The 22,420-nt window shown below is 56.9% G+C and overlaps 1 protein-coding gene across 6 annotated transcripts in view; it reads right to left on the bottom strand.

The window, feature by feature from the left end:
* Positions 1-22,420, bottom strand: part of RNFT2 (ring finger protein, transmembrane 2) — a 69,624-nt gene that overhangs the window by 6,619 nt on the left and 40,585 nt on the right. For all 6 annotated transcript variants that reach the window (XR_007911926.3, XR_011385211.2, XM_051826636.3 and 3 more), the window contains exons 8-10: positions 6,983-7,132; positions 4,495-4,560; positions 4,268-4,369 (exon numbers count right to left, since the gene is read on the bottom strand). Coding sequence is in view for 4 of the 6 variants with exons in the window: in XM_051826636.3 (XP_051682596.3) it covers positions 4,268-4,369; positions 4,495-4,560; positions 6,983-7,132 (318 nt within the window). In the remaining 2 variants the exon portion in view is untranslated. The remainder of the gene's footprint in view (positions 1-4,267; positions 4,370-4,494; positions 4,561-6,982; positions 7,133-22,420) is intronic.

Below are 22,420 nucleotides of genomic sequence, written 5' to 3'. Positions count from 1 at the left end.
TCCTCTGAGGAGGCGCGGTGCACAGGCTCCGCTCCACAGGGCACAGCACGCTGCCAGGAGCTCCTGGGAACAGTGTTCTCGTTCTTAAGGCAGCTTCTGGGACATCTCAAAGCAAGAGGCCGAGCCCGTGGGAAGGGCCTGGCCAACGGCAGCCGAGGCTCTGGGCTGGGATCCCGGTTCTGCCTCTAGGAGCAGCAAGGCTTTGCCTTTGGGAGCCCGAGGTCCCTCCTCTGTGCAACAGGACTGGCGTTTCCCTGCGAGGCGTCTGGTCGTTGGGAACACGTAAGGCCTCATGGGAGGAAGGGGGCAGATCAGAGCCGCTGCCCTCCGCCCTCTCCTTCCTACCCCGCAGCACACAGAGCTCAGCTCTCACCGCCACCAAGAACGCGGGCAGCTCGTCTCCTCATCATCTGCCCACTCTTTTCTGGCAAAGGAACCCTCTGCCACACCAAGTTCCTCTCACTGCGTTCGAAGTGCCCTTGCTTGGCCGCCCGTAGCCTGTCGGGGTCGTGCCATCCGCACGTGTGGGTGACAGACTGGGGAGTGCCTAGGCACACACTCAGTGTCTGCCTGGCCAGCTTCCAGCTATAGTCTCCCTAGCTTGGGGTGGGTGGGGGGATGGGAGTGACACACCCTCTTAACTGGGTGACTCTTTGAGGGGGAGACAGGATGTTGTTTTAACCAAACGAGTTCTCATCCATTGGTCTGCTCATTAGCTTCCTTCTCCTCTGTTCCCCTCCCTTCCCTCTCATTCATCCACCCACCTACTTCATCCATTCATTGAGCCATCGGTCCATCCACTCATCTACCCATCTAGCCACCCACTTAGATGTCCATCCACATGGTCATCCACCCCTTATACCTCAATTTACCTACCTCTACACATACCCACCTACTCCTCAACCTGATCACCATCCCACCCACCCTCCCCCTTCTCCCTCCCTCCCTCCACCCATCCATCCAGTTTATAGAGCCAGCTCTGTGGTTCTGTTGCTAAACAACACAGGCCTGATCTCCAGTCTCAAGTTCCTCACAGCCTGGCAGAGGGGAAACAAACCTCGTACAACCATCTCGCTAAGAACGTAGAAAGCGTCACGAAGGACAAGCATGGGCATCTACAGCTGGGAGCGCGATCAGTCAGGGAGGCAGAGTCAGCTGAGTCATTCATTCATTCATTGGTTCAATCATTCAGCCGGGTCAGGCATCAGCAAGGCCCTTTCACCTGTGCAAGTCGTCGGGGCCCGTGCAGGCCCCGCAGGGGGGCGAGCAGGCAGGGCAGGGCTGGGTGAAGGCTCAGCCTGGTGATGTTTGTGGTCTTCAACCACCACGGACCTGGGACAATGGCGTCTCGTCAGAGCCCGCCTAAGGACTCCTAACCCAGCGGTGGGCAGGCACAGTGGGACCAGGGGACAAACGGGGAAGAGGCCTCCAGACTGAGGCTCGGAGAGATTGCCGGCAGAGAAGAAAGACTTCTACCTTGACGTCATGTTCAAACAATCCCTGCTCCTGGGAAGGAAATACAGATGGCTCGGAAGCATCTGAAAAGATGCTCAACCACGCTCATAATTAGGGAAATGCAAATCGCAAGCGCACTGAGACGGCATTTGTCACCTGTCAGATTGGCAAAGCTCAAAAGAAGCTGGGTAACGCTGAGCGCTGGTGAGGGAAGGAGCAGGAGGCCACGTCCCGCTCCGAGCTTGGGGTGCAAGCGGTGCATTCTTTACGCAGGGGAACTTAGCAAAAGCTGTCCAAACCGTGCACCCTCTGACCTGGTAGTTCTACTGCCGGGGATTGATGCTACCAAGAGCCTGCAAATGTGTGAAATGGAATGTGTGCCCATAAGGGCTAGTATTTATCCAACTCGGACCATGTGCCAGGGGTCGTCCAAATGGCTACCCTTGAATTAACTCATTTAGTCAGCACAATGGGCCCAGGCAGGTGCCACGGATCTGCCCACTGCAGATCGCTTATGACAGCCATATTTGCAATAACAAGAGATTAGAAGCTACTAATTGCCTATCAATAGGAGAATGATGAAACGAATGGTGGTCTATCCGTGAAATCCTGTGTTACGCAGCTAAGAACTAGAAAGGGAGCAATCCTGAAGACAGAGTTTCAAGTTAAAAAGGCAAGGTGTAGCAAGCAGCTTGTGAACAATATGCAACAACTTATGTTGTTTAAAAAAAGATTGTGTGTGTGTATACACATATACATATATGAATATATAAATATATGTAAATTCTGGGCCGGCATCGCGGCTCACTAGGCTAATCCTCCACCTGCGGCGCCAGTATCCCGGGTTCTAGTCCCGTTGGGGCGCCGGGTTCTGTCCCGGTTGCTCTTCTTCCAGTCCAGCTCTTTGCTGTGGCCCGGGAAGGCAGTGGAGGATGGCCCAGGTCCTTGGGAGACCAGGAGGAAGCACCTGGCTCCTGGCTTTGGATCAGAGCAGTGTGCTGGCCATAGCAGCCATTTGTGGGGTAAACCAACAGAAGGAAGACCTTTCTCTCTCTCTCTCTCTCTCACTGTCTAACTCTGCCTGTCAAATATATATATATATATGTAAATTCTGTAAAAGCAGCTCTTGAGGGCTAAAAGGACGCTGGTCATGGTGGTTGCCTGTGTGAGTAAACTGGGGGTTGGGGCACTGTAGGAGGCCTGTCTCCCTTCTCCTTTGCCATCTTTCAGAACATTTTTACAGTAAGCTTTGTACTTTGGATTTATTTTAGCCTTGCAGAAAAGCTGCAAAGATGGAACAGGAACTCTCCACACACCGCACCCGGCTGTCTCCCAGAATGTTATCTCGCACCGCCACGGCACCTGCATCCGAGCTGGGAAACCGACCCACCCGATGCGCTCCTGCCATCAGACTGCAGGCCTGCCTTGGGTCTCAGGAAACGGCTTTTCTACTAAATCCTCTTCTCCCTCCCAGAATCCAGCTCTGGTCCCATCCTGCATTTATTCATCGTGTTTCCTGAGTTTCCTTCTTGAGTTTCAACTCATCCAAGTACATTATCGACTTGAAAGGAAGTAGAATTAGGGGTGGGCATTCGGCCTGGTGGTGGTGAAGGCACCTGCGTCCTAGAGCAAAGTGCCCGAGTTCCAGTCCCAGCTCGGCTCTGCATTCTAGCCTCCTGCGAATGCACACGCTGGGAGGCAGCAGGTGACGGCTCAAGTACTTGGGTCCCTGCCACCCACGTGCAAAACCTGGATTTCACTCCTGGCTCCTGACTTCAGCCTGGCACAGCCCTGGCTGTTGTGGGCATTTGAGAAGTGAACCAGAACATGGGAACTGTCTGTCTGTCTCTGTCCCTCTCTCTGCCTCTCAAATAAATAAAATGATCCCCCTCTAAAATCTCTAACAGCAATAAAATAATTTTTACTGATGCTAGAACAGGACCCCTGCCTCCTGGAAGCTGCAGAGGGGGCCACCTGCCTTCCGATTCCGTCTGGCCTCTTCCAGAAAACCCTCCCCGACCTGGGAGCCACCGTCCTCTGCCCCAGTCCCCGGGGAAGCTGCCTGCCTCTCTCTTCCATAGCGCTGAGCACCGCCTGCTTTGTCTCAGTTATTTATGTGTCTGCTTCCTCCCCGGGCAGGGGCAGGGTCCCTGGGCCCTGGGCCCCGCCTCCCCGGTGTTTGACAGGATGCTTTCGCCCAGCACACATTCGATGAACTGGCAGCCAGCGCCTGGTGTCAGGGGGCGGAGCAGGGAGGGGCGGAGGGAGTTCAGAGGGGCTGAGCAGCACTTCCTATCATGGACGGGTGACCTGCGACTAATAACGAAAACGAGTGCTGATCACAATCGTTGTGATACTGCAGCTTCTGCAGCTGCTGACTAATGCAAATGCGGCTTTCTCTGCAGATGACCTCGTTTCATGGTTGTAATAGCTCTAGGAAGTAGTATTGCTATTATTATGCCCATTTCACACAGGAGGAAAACCAAGGCTCAGTGGGATGGAGGGAGTGACCCACTCAGCGTGGGGAATGCCTCGGGGGTCACACTTTGCTGGGACACCACCCTGAGTTTGGCATTGCTGTCTCTGACCAAGGAAACTGGGGCTCAGACAGGCTAAGTAAAGCCACCCGGCTAGTAAGAGGCAGAGCTGAGATCTGAACCCAGGTCTGGCTGACTCCAATCCTGCTCAGATCCCCGTCCAATCCCACAGCAGAACCCTGAGGTGTGGTCTCAGCACAGACTTCGGCTCTTCCCCAGGGAGTGGCCCTGCTGTCCCCGGCCTCAACCCGACGGCCCCGCCCAGCCCCACTCACCTGGCACAGGAGAATCAGAGGGTCTCGGAACTCGGCCTGGCAAATGGCACAGATATCACCGGCCTCTGTGCACTGCTGCCCCGTGGCTCGCACCCCGTAATTCTGCTCGGGGCAAGGGAGAGGCAAACACAGCTCTGGGCCTCGTGGGAGCGAGGCCCTGGGAAGCGCCACGAGACCCGCGGTCCCTGGCCCCGGGGCCTCAGTGGTGACCCCCGAAGCCCACTCACCTGGGAGGTGCAGAGAAGCTTCAGGGCTTTCCTCACGCCACCTACGCGGCCACAGATGTCGAACGACTGCAAGGAGAGCAGGACAACTGCTGACGGGCACCAGGGTGCTTCAGAGCCCCCCACCCCCCGAGAGACCTCCCCACCCTGCCGCTGTGTCCTTGACTCAGAACCTTTCTAGATGTTTTCTCCTGTTTTATTTCTTCATTCCCATTAGTTTTGCTTAGCCTTTGTTTTGCTGTCTGATAGCAACAGTCTCCCCTAGGCCAGGACAGCCAAGAAATGGCACACACACTGCCTTTCTCCACCCCTGAGGCCAGGGCAGGCATTGCTAATCAATCACAGAAGTATTCCATTGAGCCCAGCCAGACCCATCTAGCACTCCAGTCAGCCACTGCCAGTTAATCAGAATCAGCAAGCAGGCTAAGCCCCAGTGACCGACACTGCACGGCTGCACCTGCTGGGGAAAGGAACACAGAATACATCCCTTCCCCTAGGAGTCACTCCAGTCAGGAATAAAGAAAGAGGAGAATGTAAGAGTTACACAGAGAGAGGAGAGGCAGAGAGAGAGAGGTCTTCCATCCGCCGGTTCACTCTCCAAGTGGCTGCCCTGGCCGCAACTGCCCTGACCTGAAGCCAGGAGCCAGGAGCTTCCTCCGGGTCTCCCACGTGGGTGTGGGGGCCCAAGAACCTGGGCCATCCTCCACTGCTTTCCCAGGCCACAGCAGAGAGCTGGATTGGAAGTGGAGCAGCCTGGACTTGAAACGGCGCCCATATGGGATGCTGGCGCTGCAGGCGGCAGCTTTACCCCTATGCCACAGCGCCAGCCCCAAGGAGGATGTACTTTTAAAGTTTCTATATGGGGGGAGGGGGTTGGGGGTTGTCTAATCTACTGGTTCAGTCCACAAATGCCACAATAACAGACTGAATCCAAAGCCAGCAGCTGGGAACTCAGTCCAAGTCTGCTATGTGGGTGGCAGGAGCCCAATGACTTGAGCCATCTCCACTGCCTCCCAGGGTCTGCATGAGCAGGAAGCTGGAGTCGGAGCCAGAGGTGGGTCCTGAACTCAAGGACTCCAATATGAGATGTGGGTGTCTTCAGCAGCAAGTCAAATGTCTGTCTGGTAGACGCTGTTATTTTTGGGAAAAAACCCAGGATCTGAACTAACGATGAAAGTAAAGCACTGGCGGTTCAGTGGCAGGTGGTTAACACCTCCAGCTCTGAAGGCAGCCTGCCTGGGTCTGATGCTGTGTTCTGTCGTCTCTAGCTGAGTGGGACTGGGCAAGTAACTTTACCTCTCCAAGCCTCAGTTTCCCTGACTATAAAATGGAAGTAATAACAGTGCTTGTCGAACGGCTGCTGTGAAAATGAAATGTCAAAGGACAGTAGAACGGTGAGCTTCACAGGCAAGAGACAAGGGGGCTCGAGCCATCGTAAGTACTGACGCAGCGGGTGTTAAGATGCCCATGTCTGGGGCCAGCATTGTGCTGTAGCGGATTAAGCCACTGTCTGCAGTGTCGGTATCCCATACGGGTGCCAGTTCAAGTTCCAGCTGCTCCACTTCTGATCCAGTTCCCTGCTAACATACCTGGGAAAGCAGCAGCAGATGGCCCAAGTCCTTGAGTCCCTGCACCCACAAGGGAGAACTGGATGCAGCGCCTGTCTCCTGGCTTCAGTCTGGCCCAGCCCAGGCTATTGTAGCCATTTGGGGAGTGAACCAGCAGATGGAAGACTTTCTCTCTGCCTCCCCCTCTCCATAACTCCACCTTTTAAACAGATAAATACATGTTAAAAGAAAAAGATGCCCATGTCCTCCCTCACAGTACCGTGGTTCAGCCCCTGGCTATGGCTCCTGACTCCAGCTCCCTGTGACAGCAGACTCTGAGAGGCAGCAGGTAATGGCTCAAGTACTTGGGTCCCTGCCGCACATGTGGCACCCAGACTGGGTTCCCAGCTTCCAGCTTCCGCCCCAACCTAGCCTCAGTGGTTGCGGGCATCTGGGGAGTGAACCCGTGGATGGGAGTACTCTGCCTATCTCTCTCTGTCTCTTAAATAAATACACAGCAAAATTTAAATAAGCTACAAAGTGGATGAACTGCGAGGATGTTATGCTAAATGAAAGAAGGCGACACCAACAGTCTGACATTGTAAGACTGTTTTCATAAAAGCATTCAGAGTAGGTTAATTCAGAAACAGAGTGGCTAGGTGGCTGCCATGAGCTGGGGAAGAGGAGTGGGGGCGGGGAGTGAGGAGTGGCTGCTTACGGGGCCCAGGGCTTCCTTCCGGGGAGATGAACATACCCTAGGCAGAGGTGTTGGCTGCACGACACTAAGTGCCACTGCAATCTACACTTCGCATGATAAGTGGTTAGTTGTGTGTTCCGTACATTTTGCATCAATTACACAAGCATTAGCATGGGGATTCCAGGCTCCCAGAGGGCCCTCGGCAGGCCTGCTGAGTGCACGAGCCGCCCTCCCATGGCCACCTCACCTTGCAGAGGCTGTAGAGGACGATCAAGACCCCTCCCAGGAAGTAGCTGTTGGAGGCGTCGTCCCCCATGATGTACTTGTACCACAGCTGGATGGGGACCAGGGAGCGCAAGAGCTGGCTCAGCTCCTCGATGACCAGGTAGAACTTCCCCTGCAAGCACACGGATGGCCGGACGGCCCGTCATCGTCTGGGAGGACCGTGCCGAGCAGCCTCACACGGACCACTCATTCACGGACTCTGGGGAGCACACGAGGCAGCTCTGACAGGGCTGCGATGGGGCCAGGGAGACGCCCTGCTTACATCCCTCGACCACTGCTCGCCAGCCCAGATCACAGGGCCCAGGTCAGGGAGGGCGAAGGGATGCCTGTGGCAGAGGGCGGGAGCGTGGGTCACTCCCCGGTTCTCTCTGCAGCCTGGAAGACTCAGAGCCCCATGTGGACAGATAGTCCCTGTCCCTGCACCCGCTCCCCCCTCCCCCCTAGAGGGCTGACTCAGACATCACAGGTGACCACCCTAAGGGAGGCAGATGCAGGTAAGGCCAGACCACGAGGCCGAGGCTGAGAGCAGGGAGTTGGGCGACCCTCCCGGCCCCATCACCTGCCGTCTCCAAGAACACGACGGATTTTCCCTGGGCAGAGAACATGGACTTGGGTCTGCCCACTGCCTCATCTGCTGTAGGTTCACGAGCCTCAGTGTCCTAGTCTGCAGGATGGGAACCCCGACTTCCAGCCTTGGGGGCGTCTTTCAGGAGCAAGTGAGAGGAAGAGGAAAAGCACCCGACGTTGCACGTGGGGACAGGGTCAACTGTCCTTTCTCCTCTGCCCTGGCGCAAGTCCCTTGAGCTTCCTGTGGCCTATGCTGCAAAATGGAGCTGCTCTGCTGTGTCCAAGTCACACCGACTTGCATGGTGAGACCGTGTTTACCCAGGAGAAATGGGGGCGCACGTCCTCCTGCACACCAGGGTCCTCAGCAGCTTGGATCATAAAATCGCAAACTGAAAACCTGAATGTGCATCAGTGGGAGAACACACACGAGCACACTGTAGCACATTTACACCATAGGATCTACTCGAGAACAAAAATCAACAGAAGCCTGCTTCACAGCAAAGTGGGTGACTCTCACAGACACCACGTGCAACCTGAGCAGACAGGGACAAAGGGGCGCACATCGTCTAATTCTGGTTCGTAGGGAGTCCTGGAACAGGGGCCCCTAACCTGGGGAGAGAGAAATCACATCAGCAACTTGGACTGAGTTTCTGGCTCCTGGCTTCAGCCTAGCCCAGGCCTGGTGACTGTGGGCACTGGGGGAGCGAATCAGCAGATTGGAGATTCTGTCTGTCTGTCTGTCCGTCTCTCTCTCTCCCTCCCTTCGTCCTCCCTCCTCCCTCCCTCGATGAGTGAAAGGATGAATGAATAAACTTATTTTAAACATCAGATCAGTGGTTGTCTACACTGAGAGGCAGGGCAGACTTCCTGCAAGGGGGCATCAGGGAACTCTGGACACTGATAGAAAGATCTTAATCAGGATACTGGCTATATAGGAACATTTGCTTAAACTCACTGAAATATGTGCCACCAAATCTGTGTATCGTATTAAATGATACTTCAACCTTGATTATAGCAAACACACAGGGGCCAGCATTGTGGATTCAGCTGCCACTCACATCACTGGCATCCCCTGTGGGTGCTGTTTCATTTTTTTTTTTTTTTTTTTGACAGGCAGAGTGGACAGTGAGAGAGAGAGACAGAGAGAAAGGTCTTCCTTTGCCGTTGGTTCACCCTCCAATGGCCGCCAGGGCTGGCGCGCTGCGGCCGGCGCACCACGCTGATCCGATGGCAGGAGCCAGGTACTTCTCCTGGTCTCCCATGGGTGCAGGGCCCAAGCACTTGGGTCATCCTCCACTGCACTCCCTGGCCACAGCAGAGAGCTGGCCTGGAAGAGGGGCAACTGGGACAGAATCCGGTACCCCGACCGGGACTAGAACCCGGTGTGCCGGCGCCGCAAGGTGGAGGATTAGCCTAGTGAGCCGCGGCGCTGGCCTGGCTGTTTCATTTCTAATCCAGCTCCCTGCGAATGTGCCTGGGAAGGCAGCAGAAGATGGCCCAAGTGCTTGGGCCCCTGCCACCCACCTGGATGAGGCTCCAGCCTCCTGGCTTTACCTTGGCCCAGCCCCAGCCATTGTGACCATTTGGCAGGTGAACCAACAGATGGACGATGCCTGTCTGTCTCTGTCACTCTGCCTTTCCAACAAAATAAGTAAATCTTAATAAAAGATACGCTTCACAAGGATGACTTCTTTTTTAACTTTAGATTTTGAAATAATTTTAGACTTAGAGCTCTCATGCAGCTCCCCCTAAGGTTGACAGCAGTATAACTGACATTGCTAATGAACAAAGCCAGGACATTAACATGGATACTGGTATTGTTAACTAAACCACAGACCTCACTCAGATGTTCCCAGGTACCCCACTAGTTCCCAGGTACCCCACTAACATCTGTTTCCTAGTCCAGGGTTGGACCCAAGTTCTCAGGCAGAGATTCGGGGAACCTGGAGGACTTGTACCCAGGAAAGTCAGGGAGAAGGCCTGCAACAGCACACAGCATCTTTCTGCTCCTCTTCGTTGGTTTTTGTACTGAGCAGGTGAGGTGTTTCATTAGTTACAAAGTGCCCAGTGCGTGCCACGTGGGTACTGGGCAGCCACCCTTTATATTCCATCCCGATGGCCACTGGGAGGACACCTCTCAAAGCAGATGTACGCACACGGCCAAGGACTAGGGAAGGGTACCAGTCTCCCGCTCACTTTCACCTTGTGACCGTCTGGCCATTTCCAGAGGGCTCGCCCCTCCCCACCTGACGCCCACCAGTCCCTGGCCCCCAGAAACATCCTCTGGAGGGCCATTCCTGCTTTCCCTCCGGAACCCGTGGCAGGTGGGGTGACCGGAGACCAGAAATGCTGTCACGCTTGTTGTCCGTGGCCAGAGGACGGCAGCTAAGTGGGCGACAAGGGCCATGGCTCCCTGCCCGCCCCCTTGCCCAGTCTTCACAGGAGGCCCCGACTCTCCGACAAACTTTGCCTTCCTGATTCATTCAACCTCACTGCCCCACGCTTTCCTCCGTCTCCCGAATTGCTCCCACTCGGATCGTTCAACTCTCGTGTGTTCCCTCTCATCCTGGACCAACAGCCCGATCTCTCCCAGCCTACACCTTTAACCTGCTCTTGTCACTCCTCCCTGGGTTCAGTATACTCCCAGACAGAAGGAGTGAAACGTCCGTCCATCCACCTTTCCTCCCTCTCTCCCGTCCTTCCTTCCATCCATCCATCTGCCCACCTCCCTCCCTCCCTCCCTCCCTCCGATTTCTAGACACTTTCTCTGTATCAGACAGTGACATTTCATCCCTGTTCTCGGGAAACTCACTCTCCAACGAGGAAGACCATCACTAAGCAGCTACTGCCGCACAGTGAGGCAGAACTCTGCTAGAGGTAAGCACGGGCGGGTTTCAGACGGGGTCTGAGCAGGAAAGTCTTCTAAGAGAAGGTTTCATCTGAGCCATCTTCAAAGCCTTGAGACCCAAAGTGCGGCCCATGCACAAAGCATCAGCGATGGCCGAGTGCGGGCAAGCAGGAATTCAGGGTCCCCAGAGGATGAGTGCAAGGTCAAGCCCGAGCAGCAGCGCTTGCGTGGATGAGCAGGACGAGGGAGGAAGGCGTGTTCCCCGCCGGCCCGAGGTGAAGGAGGAACCTTGGCTGTGGGTGTTCCCCAGCACCCAGCACACGGCGGGTGCTCGCTGCGCCCGTGAAGCTAGAGAGTCTACCCTCTTCCTCGCATTAGCTTCCCGACCCCTCGCTGTGGAACGCTGCAGACAGAACTGCTCCCGAGCGAGCACGCATGTCCCGGAAGACGCAGGGCAGTGATGAGACAGCAGTTAGCTGCGGGGGCAGGGGCGCTCTGAGGGGGACACCAAACCCCCGGGGAGAACGGGGCATTTCCCAGGGACGTCCTCGCTCCCTGAGTCGTTTCGGAATTCCACCAAACGGAATGTGGGCTTCTCTGGGGTGTGGGCGAGCCAGGAGAACTGTCCAAGTAGGAGGCACACGGGGGACGGGAGCCACTGTCACAGGCGGCGCTGGGCCACTGCTGGCTCCCCGCATGGACTCTGGTGATGGGGCAGAGTCTATTCCTCTCTGCCAGGACGGGGTGGGAAGAGTGAAGTGGGGAACCAGGAATCAGCAGAGGGCTGGCCCCACAAGGGGTGGCAGGTGAGGGAGAGTGGGTGCTGAGCAGCACACGAAGGGAACAAAGAATTTGTGTGAACGCAGACGGGACAGACGACTAGAGGGATCGTGGGGAAGAAGGATGGGCGAGACATAATCAGACACTCGCTAGCTGTTGGATGAAGGACGCATAGCAAGGAATATGAGCACTATGCTGTTTTCACTGTAGTTTCGAGAGGAGAAACAGGAGGTTCACAGAACCAAGGGACATTGGGATGCAGGCAGGAGAGACCTCTGAGGCTCCAGGCCCAGGCCTGGCGATCCAGCAGCCACGGCTACCTTCCTCCTGCCTGGTGGGAGAAACCCAGGCTACAAGGAGAGGCCAGGGGAAGAGGCCACGTGGAGAAATGGCTCCGAGATGGCAAGGAGGAGGAGAAGCGGGGGATTCAGCCCACTGTGAGAACTCAGAGGCACATACAGAAACTACGTGAGCCACTCCAGCTGAGACAGACACCTGGGAGCCATGACACTGTCTTGGGTGGTCCAGCCCCAGCAGAGGCCAAGTAGGAGAGGGATGAGCTGGCCCCATGGCCCTGACTCAACTCCCTGGGCCTCAGAATAGAGAGATGATAAAATGATTGTAGTTTTAAGCCAGAAAAAAAAAATCGTACTAGAGTACTTATTTAAGACCACGTAGCAGGGCTGGCACCTTGGCTCACTTGGTTAATACTCTGCATGTGGCGCCAGCATCCCATATGGGCACCGGATTCTGTCCCGGTTGCTCCTCTTCCAGTCCAGCTCTCTGCTGTGGCCCAGGAGGGCAGTGGAGGATGGTCCAAGTGCTTGGGCCCTGCACCCGCATGGGAGACCAGGAGGAAGCACCTGGCTCCTGGCTTCGGATCGGTGCAGCTCTGGCCGTAGCAGCCGTTTTGGGGGTGAACCAACAGAAGGAAGACCTTTCTCTCTGTCTCTCTAACTCTGTCAAATAAATATTTAAAAAAAAAATGGTTAAAAAAACAACAACACATAGCTGGCGTTGTGGACTGAATGTCTCCTCCCATCCCAATTCATACACTGAAGCCCCAATACCCAAGGTCCAGCTCTCCCTTAGTGCCCACAGAGACTGGTTCCAGAACCCCCAGATGCCAAAACCTGTGCACATGCAAGTCCCTGATATAAAATGACCTGATGTTTGCACAGAACCCACCCATGTCCCTCTGTTATACATCACAGCCTCTCTTGATAACTTCATTTTAAACGTTTATTTCATTTATTTGAAAGACAGAGTTACACAGAGAGAGGTAGAGACAGAAAGAGGTCTATCCTCCGGTTCACTACCCAAAGGGCTGCAATAGCCAGGGCTGAGCTGATCCTAAACCAGGAGCTTCTTCTGGGTCTCCCACGTGGGTGCAGGGGCCCAAGCACTTGGGGCATCTTCTACTGCTTTCCCAGGCACATTAGCAAGGAGCAGGATTGGAAGTGGAGCAGACGGGTCTTAAACTGGTGTCTCTATGGGATGCCAGCACTGCAGGCGATGGCTTTGCCCACTACACCACAGCACACCGGTTCTAGTTGGCTGGAATCTTAGCTACTACAGAAAGATTGGCCCTTATGGGTAACTAACAAATGTTTGTTGAATGAATAAATGAGTAGACTAAATGACCTTGTGGTTCACACAGGGAGGCTTCCCGCAGGCAGGGTTCTAGAAGCTCCTGGGGACCAGGAGTCTGCACATTAGCAACATTTGGGAACGGGACAAGGCTAAGGGAAGGGGAGGACTGACCAGTGACTGCTGTGCTGGGCACGCAGCCGTGGGAAAGACGAGCAGTGTAGGCCAGACGTGGACAGCAGCCTGGGTGCAAGGCTCAGCCCCGCCTCTTCCAGCAAGTACCAGGGTGCAGGGTGTGACCTTGGGGCTCAGGTGACCTGGGCCTGAACTCTGATTCCGTCTCTTGCTGAGTTCCTGGGGAAGTTCCTCTACCCTTTTGTGCCTCCGATTCTCCGTTGGTAAAAGGGGGTTGGTGGAAGTCCCTCCCGAGGAGGCTGAAGGAGTTGAGGCCCAGAAGAGCAGAATGGGAAGAGCTGACTATCGGGGGTCCTCGTCGCTAACGTGAAGACAGTGCTACGAGTGCGGCGAGTGAAGCCACAGGGCAAGGTGTGCCTCCTTTGCAGCTGGGTGGCAAGGGCCACCTACTATCTGCCTCTGGGCCTCAGTGTTCTGTGCGATGCAGCTGTGGACCCAGCGGTGACACTCTGGGCCTCCAGCCACTGTTAAAACGGTTACCAGTGTCACTTCTGGTTGTAAGTGACGGAAAGCTGACTTGAACTAGCTTGACGCAAAGACGCAAACACGTTAGGTCGCATGATGGGGAGGCAGGGCTCTGGCTTCGAGTGTAACCAGGATGTGCAGATCAAGTGATGTAGTCAAGTGTCGCTCCCCCATTTGGGGAGGAGCGACACTGGACCCTGCGCTGTTCTTTTGTCTGCTCGGCCCTTCCCGGGTTAGCTGCCGTTCCTTCATTCGTGGAGGAACGACGCCGACCCGGGTTAGCTGCCGGCCCCTCCACACACACACACACACCCCAGCCGCTTTCCCCGCTTCCGCGGGGGAGCGGCACACCGCCGGCCGGCTCTCTCGGGGGCTGCTCAGATGTTATCCGGATGTTCCTTCAGGTGTTCTTGGTGCATGTTGTCTCTCTCCTCCTTTATAGTCCTCTTCCACCAATCCCAACTCCGCTACCCACACGCCGAGCACGCTGCTCTCCTCCAATCAGGAGCAGGATCAGCTCCTGCAGGTTATTGGTCGAACTGGAGGCAGCTGCGTAGAAGTTTACTCCTCCCCAGCGCCATATTGTGGGAGAGCAGATGCAGAGAATAAGTCTTAATTCCAGTAACTTAGTCTAGTCTCAGTTGCTCCCCACAGTCAAGGATTTTTATTTCAGGCTGGCACTGTGGCATTGCAGGTAAAGGCACTGCCTGGGATGCCGGTGTCCTATATGGGCTCTGGTTTGAGTCTGGGCCTCTGCACTTCTGATCCAGTTCCTTGCTAATGGCCTGGGAAAGCAGCAAAAGATAGACCAAGTGTTTGGGCCCCTGCCACTCATGTGGGAGACCCAGAAGAAGCTCCTCATTTCTGGCTTTTGTGGCCATCTGGGAAGTGTACCAGGAGGTGGAAGATCTCTCTGTCTCTCCCTCTCTCTAACTCTTTTTTTTTTTTTTTTGACAGGCAGAGTGGACAGTGAGAGAGAGAGAGACAGAGAGAAAGGTCTTCCTTTTGCCGTTGGTTCACCCTCCAATGGCCGCCGCGGCCAGCGCGCTGCGGCCGGCGCACCGCGCTGATCCGATGGCAGGAGCCAGGAGCCAGGTGCTTTTCCTGGTCTCCCATGGGGTGCAGGGCCCAAGCACTTGGGCCATCCTCCACTGCACTCCCTGGCCACAGCAGAGAGCTGGCCTGGAAGAGGGGCAACCGGGACAGAATCTGGCGCCCCAACTGGGACTAGAACCCGGTGTACCGGCGCCGCTAGGTGGAGGATTAGCCTAGTGAGCCGCGGCGCCGGCCTCTCTAACTCTTTTCAAATAAGTAAGTAAATCTTTTTTTTTTTTTAAGTGTCTATTTCTGTGGCTTCTCCAAATCTCAATTCAGATTGTCCCCTCTCGATGTGTAAGCCCATGCTCTTCCGCCAAGCACAGACCCTCTGCAGGTGGGAATCACAGTGGGGACCGTGGTGATGACTCAGCTCTGAGTGCCAGGCCCCCTCTGCGCCCAGAACCACGAGCAGGTGCCAGCAACATTCCCATTTCTACAGATGGGGAAAATCAGAGGCACCAAGAGATCAGGTAACAGGGCTGGCAGGAGAGGGCTGGCTCACCTGTATCCGGTAGGAAAGATGGCCACTGTCAGACCCAAGCCACAAGGCACCCACATTCCTCCCTGGGCTCATTTACCACAGGGACCAGCAAGTCTTGGAGTCAAGTGGCCGCTTTGAGACTGAGCTGGAAGGGCATCTGGGGCCATCAGGTTCTCTGGTCAGGCCTGGTCACATGGCCATGGTATGGGCTGGGTACCCTGCCTGTGATTGGAAGCATGGAGGGGGCAGGGGCGGTGCCACACAGGGGATAAACAGCTCCTGTATGTCGATGCCCTCCTTCAACGTGGGGAAGACAAGCAGGAAATGCTGGCAGCCTTTTGGACCAGAGGCCCCTGTGTGTTCAAGAGCAAAGGGCCCTTGGACTGCAGCTCAGTTCTCCACTGCACAGGGGAATGGACCACGCTTCCTGCTCCGGCATGGGCAGGATGGGCCCCACCAGGGACCGACAACAAAGGCTTGTTTTCCTGGGAAGGTAGCCTGCACGTCTTTTATGATCACAAGGCTATGGGGACAGAGGCAACAGAGCCTTTCAGAACAAAACAGCCCCAAAGCTGAGACCTCTGAGGGGCTGAGCTGTTGAGCACAGGGGCCAGCGGGGTCTTCCTTGTGTAGAAAAGGCTGGGAAAGGGATGGGGGGGGGGTGTGAGGGCTAAGCACAGGTGTGGCCAGGAGCAGTGGCGGACAGCAGTGTGGACGTGGCAGCTGTGGGTGGAAAGGCAGTGGAGGGGGAATGCAGGGGAGGAGGGAGAAGCCGGGCAGGAGAGCGGGCCTTCAGGCGGGAGGGAAGATGGAGTTCCAGGCCAGAAGGAGCTAGAAGGAAGGGCAAGGGGGCGGAGAGGGAGGGGAACCTGTGGGTGGCCCTGACCAATCCCACTCGTCAGGTGCGAAAGCTCCAACCCAGAGGCAGCGGAAGGAAGACCAAAGCAGAAGGCCAAACAAGGGAGGGGATCACAGGATGGGCAAGAGATGAAACCTGCAGAGGGAAGGGCACGGGCCAGGGCTGGTGAGCTGGGAGTTTCTGTTGAGCTCACACTTCCAGCGTGCTGCCCCCAAGCTGACAGCCCCCAGAGAGCGACTGGTTCTTATCCGCCCCAGGTGACAGGGGAGGAACCTGGCTCAGAGCCACGGAGCACGCGGTCGAGTTGCCCGACAGTGTGAGAGCCAGGATTCCAACCCGTCCTGACTTCCCAGCGGCTGCTTTGCGGCACTCCGAGGAACAGCAGAGAAACAGCGGGGCGTGGGGGTGGGGGCGAGGGATGAGGGGGGCCTGGAGAGGGGCGATGACAGAGGATCGGGTGCCTTTGCCCCTGAACGTCAGCGCTGGCGACGTCGTGGGCACACACGGCTGCCGGGCCCTGGACTGAGATGTGCAGAGCGCGCGAGACACACACAGGAGACTAAAGCGTCTGTCTCCTGCACACAGAGAGCAGAGCGCTGCGGCAGCCCCGCACCCAGGGCGCACCCACAGCGCCCAAGCGACCACTGGGCGCGCGCCCTGCGCTGAGTAGCCCGCTTCCCAAAGTCCGCGAGGCCGGCCACGGCGTGCTCGTTGGAACAGTGACTGGCTCCAGACCTCCGCCCGGCGCGGCTGTGCTGGTGCGCGGACCTGGACGGCTACAGTGTGTGGAAACCGCCTGAGTGCAATCCTCACGCCTAGGCCCTTTGCCATACAAGGTCGCGCCCCAGTTAAAGGTAAAACAGGAGACGGAGGAGCGCGCTGTCGGTGGAGGGCGGGCCCGCGGCGGGGACGGCGTCCAGGGGGCGTGCGTTGCCTGGCAACGGGCGCCGCGGTGACGTCACCGGCCGGCGGCGCGGGCGGGGTGGGCCGCCTACCTCCTCCTCCGCCTCCTCCTCCTCCTCCCCCGGGCCGGGATGAGATCACCTCAGCCGGCCGCCGGCTGTCCCCGCGCTCCCAACAAATCGACTCCTAGGCGAGCGCCGGCATCTCATGATCTCATGGCCCCGCGGGACGGCGCCGGCCGATGAGGTCACAGCCCCGCGCCGCGGGCTCGCGGCGCCTCCGGACACCGAGCCCCCGGCCCCCGGCCCTCAGGCCTCCCCGCCTGGAGGGCCAAAGCCACCTTTGCTGTTCTTTTACGCCTCTGGGTCCGCCCTCTCCCGCCCTTGTTTGCTAACAGGTCGCCCCTAAGGCCAGCAGAGGGTGACCGCCGTGGCTGCGCGCCTCGTGAACCCCGAGGTGCGTGGACACGACCTACCTGACGGGCCGTGCGAGGGGACACAGCTCTCGGCCCTGTCTCCCAGACGAGGGAGCCGGGGTGCCCCCGCAGGGCAGAGGCCCGTCACTCCGACTCCCTTCCTGCACCCCAGACCTCTGCAGCAGCCTCTCCCTGCTCCCGGGAGAACAGCGGCCGCGGCCACACTGGCCAGGCGCCCACGAGACACTGGGCAGTTAGTGTTTCGGGTCCCTGCCCCACCGGAGGGGGATTGCACGGGCCGTTCCACACGGCGGGTCCGCAGGGGTGAGTGACTTGCTGCGGAGCGGGGGTTTGTACCAGGTGCCCTTGACCCTACAGCAGACACTGGTACCCTGAAAAAGACGCCGGCCAGCAGCCCTCCCGGCCCCACGCGTCAAAGCAGCTGGAAGGGGAGAGCTCACCGCGCCCTGGCACCGGTCAGCGCCTGTCCCCGAAGGCGCATGGGGCAGGGCGTTACTTCCCGGCCACTTTGCAGAGGTGAGGATGAGGCTTCCTTGAATCAAAGCCACGTGGCGAGGGAGCAGCCGTTTAGGCTCAGTGTCAAGTCCACGCGAAAGCCTTCCTGTTTACCAAAGGAACCCTCCATGGCCTCTGTTTAGTTTTACTTCCTAGGCTTCTTCTGGCAGTCTGAGTTTTGTGTGTGTGGTTACTGGCGATCCCCCCAGGGAGGCAGGGACCCTGTCTGTCTGGGTTGGCGTGTTTCATTCACTGTCATCTTTACAACACCCAGTGCCTAGCATACAGTACATACTTAAAACGTATAATTTTTTTTTTCTTTGTGGAATGAATGCAGAGTTGGTGGCTCAGGCTAGTGGCCAGCGCTGACCGTCATCCGCAGGCTTTAGGCAGTGCAAGCCCCTTGGTACACGTCCTTTGCTCTGGCGCTTGCTCAGGGCCTCTACATTCTAAGTTCACTGCAGCATTGGCAAGCCTCTGATTCTACCTCCAACACCCCCCCAAATTTTTTTTTTAAACAGCTGGGTACATAGGTATTAGTTATTTTTTTAATCCTTACATATGTTATTTAAAATAAGCCATTAGCTGAAAATTTGCTTGCTATTTTCTCAGTTGATGGTAACATCCCCAGAGACAGGACAAACGATTCCCCCCAGTTCGTGGATGAGGAACACTGACCCTTAGTTTAAGGCCTGAGAGATTTGGGATCTGGAATCCAGGCCTGTCTGGTGTCGGCTTGGCTGCTCTGACCCGCGGCCACATCTGCCTCCTGGTGACTGGACACTCATTGCTAAAGACCAGAGTCCACAAAAGGGGGTGTCTCTCTCTCCCTCCTGCCCCCAACCTCCTACACAGTCTGCTCTTCTGGCTTCCGGGGCCAGATGAGGAGGAGGCCAGAGAGCGTGCCAGCGGCTGGGGCTGGGATCAGGCTCTGGCGCTCCGGCCCCAGGGGTGGCTGATGGGAATCCCTGGGGCCAGGCCGAGGCCCCGCAGGAACTGCCAGGCTGGGTAGAGAACTCTGGCCGTCAGCAGCAGCAGTCGGGCTCCTGGTTTCATTGGCCACGGTTCCCTTGTTCTCAGAGCCTGGGCCCATGAGCTGGAAGGGCCCTGCCACGTGGCCTGGCAGCTGTGCAGCACAGCCTCTGTAGCACAGGGCCCCGCTCTGTGGCACCCAGGAGAGGCCTAATTATAAAATGTTGATGATTAAGTGGCCTGGGACCCTGTTAGCGGTTGGAAGGGCGGCCTCGTCCCTCTGTCCGGGTCCCAGTTGGATGGATGTGCTTATCTGTCCCCGTGTCAGCTGTGATGGGCACACATGCTCTGGGCTGTAACTGCCGGTGCCTGGCTACCTTGAAAAGCACCAGGGATTGGGCTTGTGGGGGGACGTGCAAGGGGCAGGAGGGAGACAGAGATGGACGGAAGGGCCTCCTTTCCTAGTGGCCGGGAGCCCGGAGCTTCCAACTAGATAGCCCCCCGCCCCAGCTGGGGGTCTCAGCCTCAGTTTCCTCCACTGCAAGGAAGGAAGCGGCTTCTCCCCTGGAGTGCCAGAAGGGGCCGCCCTGCTGCCACGCTGATTTCAGCTCAGTGACACTTGTGACCCCCAGAACTGCAAGATAATAAAACCATGGGGTTTTGAAGCCGCAAAGGTCGGGTAATTAGTTACCGTAGCCATAGGAAACTGCTACAGGGAAGAGAGAATTACTGCTGTCGCTAGGACAGCGGCCAGATGGAACGGCTGGGGCATCCCGGATGGGCTGGTTTCCGTGGCACAACGGGAAGAGGCCACTCCCTGGCTGCTGTGGTCCTGGCCACCCCTCAGACTGAATCTCTCACCCGCATGTGTGACGCCCAGTGTAGAACGTAAGAATTCAGGGTCTCCCGTTTAAAAATCAAGAAATTCAAGACAGCCAACACACTGTACCTGTGCAACACTGCCATCCCTTAGTCCCAGCATGGGTGACTGGAGCACCTACTCTGTGAATGTGCCATACTGGGGATGAGACAAAACGTACAAGAGACCTGGTTCCTGTTCTCTGCACGTGAAGTCTAGTGGGGCAGAAACCCAGCAATCACAACATCGCGTGATGCATTCAAAACAGAAGTAGCCTAGGGGCCGTGGAAGCACACAGGTGAGTCACCCAATCCCACCTGGGGCCAGGTGAGGGCAGGCTTCCCAGTGAAAGTGACATCTAAACAGAGACCCCAGGATGATAGGGTGATCAGAGTAAGCCAGACAGGGCTGAGGGGCCAGGGAGATGGCGTTTCCAGCAGAGGGAGTAAGAGAAGGGCACAGTCTGGGGGTGGCAGGTGGGAGCTAAGTGAAGTTCAAAACACCTGGCAAGTGGAGACCGGCGCTGTGGCGCAGCGGGTAAAGCCACCGCCTGCAGTGCCAGCATCCCATGTGGGCACCATCCCATGTGGGTTCAAATCCTGGCTGCTCCACTTCTCATCCAGCTCTCTGCTGTGGCCTGGGAAAGCAGCAGAAGATGGCCCAAGTGCTTGGGCCCCTGCACCCACGTGGGAGCCCCAGAGGAAGCTCCTGGCTCCTGACTTCGGATGGGTGCAGCTCTGGCTGTTACAGCCAGTTGGGGGGTGAACCGGTGGATGGAAGACCTGACCTCTCTCTCTCTCTCTCTGCCTCTCCTTCTCTGTGTAACTTTCAAATTAAATAAATAAATATTAAAAAAAAAAAAAATCTGGCAAGTGAAGGAAAGGGTGTGAGCTGGAGGAGACCTAGAGGACACCCCTCTGAACACCGCTGGAAGGCTGCAGGACTGTGGACGAGGTACTCAAAGACTTTCTCCTCTTAAACAGAACAGCCCCAGACACCGAGGCCTGGCCGCAGGGACTCCATCCCCTGCCACCCGCAGTGTGCGGACGGGGCTGCTCCGGGTACCAGGAAGCCCCAGAGCCCTGCCGTGACCTGGTCTAGCTGCAGGGACACAGAACAGGGCCCTTCTCCCCTGTCATGCCCTGCCTCTGCTGCAGTCCCTCGGCACCCACCTGTGAGGGGCTGCGGTGCGCCAGGCACCAGGAATAAGCACACAGCAGAGACCAGGGCTCCGTGTCCCAGGGCCCTCTCCCTCTGTGCGCCCCTGTTCTTCTGGGTCTCCCCCCTCCTCCCTCCCTTTCCTGCAGGCCCCTGAAGGCACGGTCAGGTGGTATCCTAACAGCTAAGACCAAGCAGGCCCTGGAAACTGCACCAACCCTTCTCACCCTCACGGAGCCCTCCTGGGGAGGGTAAGACAGGCTGAACATCCGTAACCAGAGAGCAGAGCATTGTGGGGCAGATTTTCAAATTATGGGTGCTCAATGGATACTCCATGCCAGTGGTTGCGAATCAAAATTGCTGAAGTCAGAAGAAACACTTCTGGCCCCTAGCATTTTGGCTAAGATACTTAGCCTGTACCGTCACAGGGGCAGACATGGCACTCAAAGCCATGAACTTGTCTGAGGATGCACAGGTAACAGCAAAACCAGGCTGCCCCAAGACCAAGCCCAGGACCGGCTCAGATAGGCACTTAGCAAGAAAACCATTTCATCATTTTTTTTTCCTTTTTGGCCTATTCTTATTTATTTATTTTTTTGACAGGCAGAATGGACAGTGAGAGAGAGAGACAGAGAGAAAGGTCTTCCTTTACCGTTGGTTCACCCTCCAATGACTGTACCGTGCTGATCCAATGGCAGGAGCCAGGTGCTTCTCCTGGTCTCCCATGGGGTGCAGGGCCCAAGCACTTGGGCCATCCTCCACTGCACTCCCTGGCCACAGCAGAGAGCTGGCCTGGAAGAGGAGCAACCGGGACAGAATCCAGTGCCCCGACCGGGACTAGAACCCGGTGTGCCGGCGCCGCAAGGTGGAGGATTAGCCTATTGAGCCGCAGTGCCGGCTTTTTGGCCTATTCTAAGCTCTGCCCTTGGTACCTCTGGGTCCCAAGAAGCAGGCCCAAGACCCGCCAAGCCTCAAAGGGCCACCGAGCCGTGGGGTAACAAGGCCGGGCCTTCCACGTGAAGTCACCAGGGGGAAATGCTCAGAAAGGAAAAACCAGACGCACACAGAGCGCCCTGAGCTGCCAGGAATGACCACGCACACCCCACCTGCACTGCCTCAATCTGCTTTTCACCTTGTCTCACAAGTCCCTCTCACCCCTGAGAGGTAAAAGCCATTCTTTCCTTTTTCACAGCTGGGGAAACTGAGGCACGGACAGGGTCAAGGAATGACCAGAGGAGATACTGACAAACTAGCACGACCGGCATTCCAACTCAGATCCACTGACCCCTGTGCCCCAGCTTTGCCCATCCACTCTGGAACCTTCTGCACAGGCTGACAGAGAAACCCATCCAACCACCCGAGTGGGGGCAAGCGTCAGAGACCCACAGAGCAGCAGCCCCCGCCCAATGCCAGGTGCGCTGGACTCTTCCAGGGCTGCTTCCCCAGTCACTGAGCTGGCAAGGCATGAGATGACTGGCATCACTGCAGCGCCCCAGGGCAGGGGTTGCGCTGTGTCCCCACACCGTGGTTTGGAAAGGTAGGACAGGGAGCCAAGCGCTTGGGCCTCCCCGCCTCGCCCCGTGTGCAAGTTCATCCCAGCACTCGCACTCCACCATTCCTTCCTCTGAAAGTCACCGCACACCTTCAACGCTGTGCACAGCGGAATGAGATGTTTGAGAGGGATCTGGAGAAAC

Source organism: Oryctolagus cuniculus, chromosome 21, assembly GCF_051225735.1.
Source record: "Oryctolagus cuniculus isolate XC-2025 breed Fujian yellow rabbit chromosome 21, ASM5122573v1, whole genome shotgun sequence".
NCBI classification, from domain to species: domain Eukaryota; kingdom Metazoa; phylum Chordata; class Mammalia; order Lagomorpha; family Leporidae; genus Oryctolagus; species Oryctolagus cuniculus.
Note: the sequence above shows the minus strand (reverse complement) of the source record. Positions and strands in the feature narration are given on the sequence as shown.